The 11,103-nt window shown below is 47.1% G+C and overlaps 4 protein-coding genes across 4 annotated transcripts; 3 read left to right on the forward strand and 1 right to left on the reverse strand.

Moving 5' to 3' along the window:
- The first annotated feature begins 1,021 nt into the window (after nt 1-1,021).
- Nucleotides 1,022-3,258, forward strand: F4822DRAFT_409109 (uncharacterized protein). The gene is made up of 3 exons (XM_051458626.1): nt 1,022-1,782; nt 1,870-2,010; nt 2,080-3,258. The coding sequence occupies exons 1-3, from the start codon at nt 1,431-1,433 to the stop codon at nt 2,925-2,927; spliced, it is 1,341 nt and encodes a 446-aa protein (XP_051311931.1). The 5' UTR covers nt 1,022-1,430; the 3' UTR covers nt 2,928-3,258.
- Nucleotides 3,259-5,747, reverse strand: F4822DRAFT_409112 (Vps52-domain-containing protein). Its single transcript, XM_051458627.1, has 2 exons — nt 4,998-5,747; nt 3,259-4,927 (listed from the first exon to the last, which is right to left on the reverse strand). Exons 1-2 carry the CDS (start codon nt 5,470-5,472, stop codon nt 3,381-3,383), a joined length of 2,022 nt encoding a protein of 673 aa, XP_051311932.1. The 5' UTR covers nt 5,473-5,747; the 3' UTR covers nt 3,259-3,380.
- Nucleotides 5,748-6,568: 821 nt separating this feature from the next.
- On the forward strand, nt 6,569-8,000 carry F4822DRAFT_409113 (translation initiation factor eIF5A). Its single transcript, XM_051458628.1, has 4 exons — nt 6,569-6,790; nt 7,038-7,301; nt 7,374-7,503; nt 7,562-8,000. The coding sequence occupies exons 1-4, from the start codon at nt 6,779-6,781 to the stop codon at nt 7,630-7,632; spliced, it is 477 nt and encodes a 158-aa protein (XP_051311933.1). The 5' UTR covers nt 6,569-6,778; the 3' UTR covers nt 7,633-8,000.
- Nucleotides 8,001-8,105: 105 nt separating this feature from the next.
- F4822DRAFT_306999 (uncharacterized protein) lies at nt 8,106-10,714 on the forward strand. Its single transcript, XM_051455273.1, has 4 exons — nt 8,106-9,181; nt 9,236-9,443; nt 9,498-9,884; nt 9,941-10,714. Exons 1-4 carry the CDS (start codon nt 8,474-8,476, stop codon nt 10,363-10,365), a joined length of 1,728 nt encoding a protein of 575 aa, XP_051311934.1. The 5' UTR covers nt 8,106-8,473; the 3' UTR covers nt 10,366-10,714.
- The last annotated feature ends 389 nt before the right edge of the window (nt 10,715-11,103 follow it).

The following is an 11,103-nucleotide window of genomic DNA, read 5'->3' on the forward strand; positions in this document are numbered from 1 at the left end:
GCCAAATCCAACAAGAAACCCAAACGGGGTTCAATGTTTCTTAGACTGGATATAAAACATCGAACCATCCACCACCCAAGAAGGATATGGATGATTAGCGTACCTATCTACCCAAGGTTCTTTGTATAAATGAATCCATTTTACCTAATCGATAGGCTGTTGACATAACTTTGCCCCCTTGACGACATTGGCGACATAGGCGACCTTGGTTCATATCCATATGCTCCTGTTCATATAAAGAAATATGATGCTGATGATGCTACGCTTAGCATGCAATGATGCCTACGAATCCAATGCCTTTTTTGCCTCTTCAGCCTTATCTTTATTTGATCAATACTGTCAAGGATGACTAAATGTCGATCAAGAACAAAGAGGTGCATACGGGATATGGCAAATCCCTTGTCTAGCTCCCCACGGACGAGAGACAATCAGATCCAGGCAATTCCGAGCACTGGCAGGTCGAGGGAAGAGAACCAGAGACAATAACCTTGTCCCCCCACGGAGTTCTTCCAGAGTGCAGCCAACCAGACGTTAGCTAGGCTATCCCTGTCTGTTCCATAGTTAGAAAGAACAATAACAGTCATATTTCTTACGCCATATGAGATCCATGTTAAGGACTAAAGGGAAACCTTAAAGCAAGGCGAAGGTGGAAACGAGATGTTATTCGATATTCCCAGTTTAATAAAATGATGAAGCATCCACCGTAGATGAGGCGGAAAGTACCCAGTATGGTAAACTTTAGGTATTGGATGTACCTGCAAAAGAACTAACTCAGTGTGGAGACCATCAATTGATACTGCCGCATCCTTCATTCAATGTTCCAACGCTACCAAAGTACGAATTAGGTACATATATGTATGTAGGTACTTACATCGCCTACATCGTAGTAAGTTTTAGCGCTGTGGCTCCCCCGGGACGGGGACCGCTAGATGGCACCTGCACATGGCGCCGCAAGGGTACTTTCAGCGGGAGCGACCCAAGCTGCGACCCACCTAAGCTTCGCTCCCGGCCAGCAGCCAAACCTTCTCTCATCCTTCTCAAAGTTGCATCCCAATCTGTTACTTGTTCTCTTACAGTTGGTCCAGGCTCAACGGTTTTTTACTTCTGTTAATTACTATTATAACAAGAATCATACGTTGCACCCGATAGGGTTTCCATTCCATCGACTAAGATTTTTGGTTTTTGTTTTTCTTTTATTGAAAGAAATTTCTAGCCATACATAACACGTCTCAAAAGGCAACGTCTATTTTATCTATTCGGGTAGATAAATAGGTGGGCTCACCCAAATCAGGCTTACTACCCCCAGTTTGACGGAGTGCCAAGTCACGGTACATCGGGCTCGGTCAGGGGCTTTTCCCTCACCAGCGTAAGCGACAAAAAGAAAAAGGGGACCATAACCTAGGTATCTGGTATTTGGTATTCATTGCTGCATGGTCGAATGCCACAGCACAATTACGACCCTGCTAGGGCAACAGCATGCTATTTGTCCACACCGACGCACGAGGCTACAAGTGAAGCAACCTGATGTGCAGCTGAAGCAAAGGCGGAAGCGGGAAATGAGAGGCGAGACCTCCGTCGATCTCTCACCGATGGCCTGGGAAGATGAAGACGTTGACAGTGGGGAGGAGAAAGCCGGTTCAGATGATGACAGCGAGGCGTCCGTATTGGCCCGTAAGCAGGGGAGCATATTAGATGCATGCAGGCGGAGGGACATCGATAATCTCCAAGTTTTAGCTGTATCGAGAGGAGGCTTCCTCTCCGACGCCATCCGTCGCCAAGCATGTGAGTGACCTGCGCAACCTCACCCTCATCCCGCGCCGTCCTGCATTTTTAAATTGGGGATCACGCGGCTCAAGGTTCTTTAAACAGGGCCGGTACTTCTAGGATTCCACGTCGACCTGCACGGGGAGCTAAGGGGGGTTTCCGATTCGTGGAAACAGTTGGAACGACATCGAGACGAGGATCAGGTTAAGCTAGACGTCGACAGGAGCTTCGTCTATTACCCAAACGGTACGAAACACATTACATCAGAACCTCGTCACAGTCACTTCCCATATGGAACTAATCACGACTAGGTAGATGATACCCCGTCGGAACTCGATCAGAAAAAATCCGAGCTTTCGGACCTCATCACCGAGGTCCTACGGCGACAACCATACCTATGTTACTTCCAAGGCTATCATGATATTTGCCAGGTCTTTTTATTAGTACTACCACAAACAGCGCGTGCCACGGCTGTAGCCCGGCTGTCCGCTTTACGCATCCGGGACTTCATGCTTCCAAGTTTAGCACCAGCCGTCGCACAACTTCGATTAATCCCAGATATCCTTAACGCCGTCGACCGGCCACTCTGCGCACACCTATCACGAACAGAGCCATATTTCGCGCTATCAGATACACTAACTATGTTCGCCCACAACGTGCAACAATACGGAGACATCGCACGACTCTTCGATGCATTATTAGCGAGGGAGCAAGTCTTCACCTTATATATCTTCGCACAAATTGTTCTATGCCGGCGCGATGAACTCTTCGAGCACGATGAACCGGATATGCTGCACTTTGCGTTATCTAAACTACCACAGGACCTCGACCTCGACGCTGTCATCAACGACGCCGCTGCTTTATTCCGCGATCATCCCCCGGAATCACTCGGCAATTGGCATACCTCAATCACATCATCTAGCGCTCTAAAGACAGCACGCGAGGTCCCAGTTTGTGCTACGCAGACTTTAGAAGACGGGCGTGTATTCTTCGAGAAGCAGCAGAGTGAACTCCAATGGGCGGCGCGCAGGGACCAGGCACTAAAGACCATGTGGGCGAACCGCACGGTGATTTTCGCCGCAGTTGTTGCTGTTAGCGCCGTGTACTTCCGGAAGTCACCCGTATGGGCGGATCTCGCTTCATGGTCGGGTTTAAGCAGTTAGTCTAATATCTACACGAGAGTCGTGCAACGGCGCATATGGTTGCAGGCGTTAGTATCGGCGTAATCCGGTCAGGTTTATGTTTATTACGAGGGAGTATATGATAGTTATCCGTTTGATGAGTTCGGGCGTTAGGTTTCATCCGAGGGTTAGGATTTGGTATTGTTACTATGACGCAACTCACGGGTTGGGATGCTTTTTGGTTTTCTATACAAGATATTGAGGATCGTCTCCGAGAGATGGTTAGTGTAGCATTGGAACCAACCATCTACAATATAACATTGGATACCTCTTCATTTCTACAATTCTGGTGAAATTACTGTACGCATATACAATTGCATTTCAAAATTTCAATCTCATTTGGTCATCCCAACGCTACCTAAATACCTACAATCACAATCCCTCAATTCCGCCAAAAAAGGTCACTTCCCACACTCAACTCAATTCGGTGCATATTCACGCAGCTTCCTGAAAAGCCGCCTTCAACCCCTCAAAATACCCCTGCTCCTCACTCGCCAGCTTTCCCTGCGTATCACTTATAATCGTAAGTATCAGACTATAATTATTATACAAAAACCTCTCTCTCTTCCTCTTATCGCCACCAAACGCAGTCCCATACTTCGTTAAAAAGGCCTCGATTTCACCGCGTAGACGGCGTAAACTAGTAGCTACGGGTTCATCGTCTCCGGCTTCGGCGCTTAGGGCTAGGATACCCTGGAGTAATTGTCCGAAGCGTTGAGTGCATACGTGTGGGGCGGCGGATAGACGACTCTGGTCTGCTTTCGATGTCGGGGGGCGAGAGGGGAGGGCGGAGGATAGAGTGCGCACGGATTCGCAGTGTGCGTTCATGATTGCTTGGAGGCGGGGCCAGAGGAGCATGGCGGTGCCGTTGAGATAGCTGTCCGCGGCGGGGACTTTGCGGCGCTGGAGTTGGAATTGGAAATGTTGATTCAAGCGAACAGCCAATAAAACGCCAATAGCGTCATATGTATCCGTTACCAGGGTCCTAGTGAGGGCGTGGCCAAGTTGAAATGTAGGCTCGAAGATGTAGGCGAAGTGGCGCGAGATGGTGGAATAGCTCAGGGCGGGCGAGAAGAAGGATGCGAGGAAGGTGTACTCGGCTGTCGCGTTGTCGATGAGGGCTAGGTTGAAGTTTCGGAAGGGGGCTTCGAGGTAATGTGTCGATTGGTCCTCTTCGGCTAGATAGGACGAGAGTGCGCTTTGGTTGCTCGTACGCAGGAGGTCGACGCGCCGGCCTAAGTTAAAGGCATCATGCGGTGGCCCAGCGATTTTCGAACTCGAGAGGACGGTCCCTTTACGGGAGGTATCCTCGTTCCCCAGCACATCCGTCTTATCTAAGGAGTGTAGCTTTATTTTTTTGAGTGCGTTCTCGTAGCGACTGAATTGGTTGGCATAATACCATCTCATAGTATTCATATATGCCAGACATATTTCGTCGGCTAACGTAGAATGGTGTTTATGGAGGAAGGAGTATAGATCCTTAAATTTGAGGAAGTTCTGTTGTTGGATGATTTGCGCATTGATATGTGGTGATCGAAGAGCTTTAATCTGAGCAACCAGAAAGTCTCGTATTCGTTCGACGGCTTTGAGTACCAGCTTTTCTAATAAGGGACCTAGATCTTGTAGACCTTTGTTACCTTGCGTACTCGATGTGCTCTTTTTATGCGCGGTAGCCCTCTTGTCGATCTCAGCAAGGACCTTTACCCATGCCTCGTCAATGTGACCATCGGCGATCTTAGATACCACCGTCGGTGGTACGCTAATCTCCTCAACTACGGGTCCTAGCCCCTTCTCTACCGCTTTTCGGTTTTCCAATCGTACATTAAGAGCGGTCGATCGCGCTTGTAAAGTCTCGATGTCGGCAGATACCGTAGCTAAGTCGTTACGAAAACTCGTCAGATTAGTCTCTACTGAGCTTAACACCTCGTCGCAAGCTCGTATCGATTTGTGTAAATCCTCGAATTTGGTCTTGTCTTGTTCATCTAGCAAGTAGAAAGATAAGCACACGACGCAATAATAAATAGTGGGGTTTAGGACCAAAAGGGGGCGTACATTCTTCAGCTGCCTGCGGTCTATGTACACTAACACCGTCTATCGCTTGTTCCTCTGACAATGCTAGCTCTCGAATAGATAACCCGCCAAAATCAAATTCCAGTTGGAGATCTTCAGCTGATATTAAGCTGACCGAGTCAGCCGCTGATTTAGAGGTAGATGTCGCATTTTGTTTATCATCGCCCAGGAGATTATTCAGAATTTCTACTGGGTCAGGTCCTGTATATATTGTCCTCGATTCTTTCAATGTCGAGCCATTGGCCCTCCTGGAAGATGCCAAGAACGAAGAAGCTGACGATTCGGTGGATGCGAGGGATAGCGATGACGATCTCGGCGTAAGGCCAGGTCGTTGCTGAGATGTGATATAAGGACCTAATCCGCTCGGGGTTCGTCGAGGTGCAGGAGAATAAGAGCGGCTGCCTGGCTGGGAGGATGAAGGTGACGATGACTGACCAGCAAGCCGATCGAGCCACATATTCTATATGCGAACAGGGGATCGGCTAGGAGTTGGGCCGCGTCATGATATTTCTAGCTGTAAGCCGTATCGGCAAGCTATAAATTTAATATCGAGATTTAACTAGGGCAGAATAGTCGACGAAATAGAGTAGTATCGAGAACGCAAGGGCGTCGTATTTGTAATGTTTAATCAAACGGTTAGTTAGTTGTGATGAACTTCTTTCTAGAAATGTCAAGGACGAGGCCGTGCGACAGCCTCTCCCGAGTCGCAGAGTAAAAAGATGTTGATTGGTCAAAGCTTAAGACACATGTCATTGGAAATAATAAATACCATATTAGGTTTAGACCCAACCTCATAGCTGGGTTATCAATCCCACGGAGTCTTAATAAGATCTAGAGGTGGGGCAATTTTTAGTTTGCAAAATGATGCTCACCTGCACCAAGGCAGGCCAAAGACCTGGATATCGGTACTTCCGGTACACGATAGGTACCTGCGCCTATAGACGCATATGGGTGTTGACATTCCAGTACCTGGGCACTAGTAACAATTAAAATATGCGACTTTTTCCAAACCTCCTCGTAGATGTGTTTATTAATAATGCCAAACTGATTGCGGTAAAACATCGTAATAAAAAGAGGCGTAATTATTCATACAATATATACTTGCATGTACCTATTCAAGTTACAGTGTCGAAGTCACGAGCTCTACATCTCGAAAACGTTATTTTGCAGCTGCGAGAAACCTTAGCTGTTTACACCTTAAAAACTTTAAAACACTCTCACTGAAGTATCTAGGTAGGCACTATATTAGAAGAGGGGCTGCCGTGTCTAAGGGCATCGGAGCGCTATGAGAAAGCAAAAATTAGTGCTCGGCTGTGTGAGTTTGGCCGCCTAGGCTGGCCTAGCCCACCTGAGAAACCCACAATATTTTTTTCACCCCGCCAAACTTCCCTATCAGTATAGAAAAAAAGATAGAAAATACAGAAAAATACCCAAAAGTTACTGGGTAATGGGGCTAAACCAAGGTATCTAGCCAATCAGCCTATCAGAAAAGGCGTATAGTACTGTGTGTGCCCAATTGAATCTGGGAAGAAAAAAAATCCCGTCTTTTTCGTCTTTTTGCCTTTGACGTCCCTCTCTCTACTTTTTTTCAACCCCCTCCTCTGCATCCTCTACAACTTCTCACTCTTCCCAATTCTTTCCCTTCCACAAAAAAGTCCACCAACTTCGACTTTGGTCTTGGACTTTGCCTGCAGAGCCTCTTGCGCATCATCCTTTCTCTTCCACCGACCTAAAATCTATTTCACTTCAGTCAATCATTCAAAATGGCGGACGAGGTAAGTTGAGAGACCCTATCCTTTTCTGTCCCTCTTTTTTTTTTATGTGACGATCGCAGTTGGTGGGCGAGTACCTAAACCACCCCGCATCACGCATTACGCATCTTGCACGCATCGCCAATGAACCCCGCGATATCAAATACCGCTTGTCGCACATATTAATTTTTATTACTGCCCGCCCAAGCGATCACGATACCATGCAAAAATGGCCAAATTTGACCATGCTAACATATTATTCTTCCTATAGTTCGAGATCGACAACCAGGGTGACGCTGGCGCGTCCAACACCTTCCCCATGCAGTGCTCTGCTCTGCGAAAGAACGGTGCCGTCGTGATCAAGGGCCGCCCTTGCAAGATCGTCGACATGTCCACCTCCAAGACCGGCAAGCACGGTCACGCCAAGGTTCATCTTGTCGGTATCGATATCTTCACCGGCAAGAAGCTCGAAGAACTTTGCCCCTCCACCCACAACATGGAGGTCCCCGTTGTCAAGGTCAAGCAGTACAACTTCGTGAGTAAACCCGCTCGCCTATAATATTTATCGGTCATCTCCAGAATCGCACTGACTGATTTGGTTTATTAGTCCCACGTTGAGGATGGCTTCCTTGTCCTCCATGACATAAACACCAGTGAGGAGCGTTCCGACATCAAGGTCCCCGAGGGTGATATCGGCAACAAGATCGAGGCTGCTGATGAGAGCGGTAACCCCCTCGGTAAGTTATTGCTGTTTCTTAAATAATTATCGTCCCGCTGTTACTAACATACCTCTAGTCATCACCATCCAGTCGGCTATGGGCGAGGAGGCTGCCATCAAGGCTGACGAGACCAGCCAGAAGGACTAAGTCTCCAATAAGGGGACTTAGGACTCATGCGGATAACGTCAATAGATCCGCAATCGGGAATTAAAACCTCTGCCAACTTGGACATCATCTGAAAAGGAGATCATAGAACTAGGAAACTAGTGGTGAAGTTCGCTATGGGAACGCTTATCATGGTCGGTTCTTTATGGGGTTTCTATATGGGATGCTAGTGTCCACAGCAAGGGGAATGGAATGAGTTATACGACAATCCTACGGATTTCGCATACGTCCCCAAATCTCTTTTTGAGAAAATGAAAAAAATGATGTGCATGGTGAGGATCTCAGTAGAGTCTAGGTTCATTTTTATTGGTACTTGACTTATCCTGCACAATTTACGAGATCTCACATTATCTTGCAGCATCAGGTGATTTGTGCCATTGTTTTTTTTACGTGATTCGAGAATTCGATTATAACTACATTGTATTTGTGAAAGCCATGTCTGAAAACGGTAACTGGTGATGTCTCAACTTGGCATTAAAATCTAAACATGATTTTCATCGTAAAAAATAACCTCGAGAATTGACGACCAACGAATTGTTCGGATTATAAGGTCGAATCTTAAGTACTTGCGCAAAGGAATATAAAATTAAGGAATGAAGGCCTGCGAGATAAAATAGATAAATCTCGATAAAAAGCTGCGATGATAAAATGTACTGTAGATATCCGTTGTCGGGCAACAATCGAAGCTTGTGTCATATAAAAGCTACCATAAAACTTATTTGTTATAACTTAGACCAAATTAAAATTCCATCTCTACCTAAGCCCCACGCCCATTTCCTCCCTCCTTCACCAACAAACTAGACCAAACTAAATCACCACCATCATGGCGCCAACGAAATACCACCGTTTCCGCCACGGCGAGCGCTGCGACGAATGCGGCGCGCGACAATGGTACGCACAAGATGCCCTGCGATACTGTCGTAACGGACACCGTCTCGAAGGCTTCGCCGAGCAAGTAGCAGACGAAGACGCCTTCGGCACGCAGGGAAAAGTATCGCGGAAGAAAAAAGAAGTCAGGAAGAAAGTCGCGGTTAAATTATCTGGGGACGAGGGGAGGGAGTTATATCTTGAGGCGTTGCAGTTTGTGTTACTGAGGCAGGTAAGGTGGTTGGTGGGGGAGAAGGGGTTTCCGGGCGATTTTGAGGAGATTGTTAGGGCGCTTTGGGCGCTTAGGGTTAGGAATTTGCCGTTGAGGGGGAGTGAGGGGGTTGAAGATGGGAGGGGACGGAGGAGGAGAGGGGAGAGTGCTGCGGAGAGTGAGGATGGATATGCGTCGAGTGCGAGTGCGGTCATGGTTAGTTCCCAGAGCGAGATGTCGGGCGCGGGTTCTTCGTTGGAGCCGGATTTTTCGGATGCGACGAAGGGTACGACGGCGACGTGGGCCCCGGATGCTGGGAGACGGTGGAAATTGCCGAAGCTGGTTGATTCTTTGGCGTTGTGCTACTTGGGTTGTCTTGTAAGACGGTTACCTGCCACGACGGCGGATTTCTGTGGGTGGGCGCAGAGGGGGGAGATTGACTATCTTGCGGCGGTATGATTACCTACTCCTTCGTTATGTCTGGTGTGCTAACAGATGCTGTCTTAGTTGAAAGGGATCCCGCGAAACGTCCGAGACCGACTTCCCGCGGAGTATCACCGCGCTCTGCAAGTTAGAGACCACATACCGTTGGGTCGACTGCAGGCTGCCGTACAGGATCTGGTCATATCATATAAGGTCAACTTCGACACGATCTTCCCATCGCTGAACTATGTACCTATACTGGTACGGTTTATTACGGAGTTGGCTCTTCCAGGTAAGCCTACACATAGAACGATATGATGAAGGTTCCTCTACTAAAAAGAGGCAGTTGAAATATATCTAACAGTTAAATGTTTCGCCGAGATACTAAGAACGAATTTCTCCTATCCTGTTGGGGGCAAAAGAATCCGAACAATGGACAACCCCGAGGTTCTCCTGATAACCCTAGTAGTGGTGTCTACGAAATTACTTTATCCACTAGATGGTGTTGAACGGCCTCCTAGGGACTTTCAAGACCCTCGAAGCATAAAGTTCGACTGGACAAAATGGCAAGAAGTTATGCGAGAAGATACAAATAAAACATCAAAAAACCTACTTCAAGGCCAAGAATACAAGGTCACCTCCGAAGATGTACTGACTTTGGAGAAGGAGAAGCTAGATGATTTTATGGACTGGTTTGAGTCGATGTGGATAGGAGGAGATAGCGATCCAAGAAGTAAGCTATATTCATATTGTTTTTTATTCATTGAATAAGGCTAACTCTTTATAAAGCGGCTGAAATGATACGCAAGCCTTTTGAAGACCAAAAGCGTTCCTCCAAACCAAGAGATTCTGGTGGGCAATCGAATGGGGATATAGAAAGCCAGCGCATGAAAGATAGATACGAGGCCATAAATGACACTATGCTTATGGTCCAGCCAGTACCCGATCCTGAGGATGCAGATATCAAAAAGCAAGATCGAGATTTCTGCCCGGTTTGGAGAACTCCGGAGGATCTTCCGGACGCTGCCAAGGCGCTGTATAGCAAAGCAGCTGACCTTGCAGCTATACCCTTAAACACATTGATAAAGGGAGCCGTGCAAGTTGAGAGGCAATTAGAAGTATGGTGTATTCAGAGAGCCAGAAAAGCACGGGACAATGAGAAAAGCAAAGGGAAGGGAAAAGCGGTTTGGACAGGCGATGATTCGGATTATTAAACCAAATGTTTTCTAGAGATACCCATATGAGTTTGACTGAAGAATGAATCAATGAATTCAATCATCAATGACGATACATAAAATAGGTGCATGTATAAAGGAGAGGAAGTTCCGGACTCAGCTCGATTTGCATAAATAAATGCACAAGCTTATGTCACTTCAATGTGGAGCACAGTAATGCAAACACACAGCTGATAGAAAAGAAGTCCTTATCAGAGCGCCACTTGCACATTCGAAAAAGAAAAGGTCAGGTGACTTTAAATCCACTAGGGTTCGTCTGTGGTGGAATTTCAAACCCCCACCGAATTTCTTTAGCCGTCACCATCTTCGACTTCTCAATCCACAACCTCATTCACGACAATCAGCAAAAGTAAGTACACACACGGCCTATTATACCTAATTTTGCAATGATGCTAACCAGAATGTGTCTATAGTGCAGATGTAAGTTATCTCCCTCGAAAACGAATTCCCGATCGAATTGCGCATCCCGTCGCATGACCTACCGACCGAAATCGATTTTCAAAAAAAAATTAGCAACTAACAAAAACCAATAGCTTCGTGAAGACCCTGACGGGTAAGACTATCACCCTTGAGGTGGAGTCTTCCGACACCATCGACAATGTTAAGTCCAAGATCCAGGACAAGGAGGGCATCCCCCCCGACCAACAGCGATTGATCTTCGCCGGAAAGCAGCTTGAGGATGGCCGAACTCTCTCCGACTACAACATCCAGAAGGAG

This window comes from Hypoxylon trugodes (genome assembly GCF_022578975.1).
Source record: "Hypoxylon trugodes strain CBS 135444 unplaced genomic scaffold F4822scaffold_7, whole genome shotgun sequence".
Classification (NCBI taxonomy): Eukaryota; Fungi; Ascomycota; class Sordariomycetes; order Xylariales; family Hypoxylaceae; genus Hypoxylon; species Hypoxylon trugodes.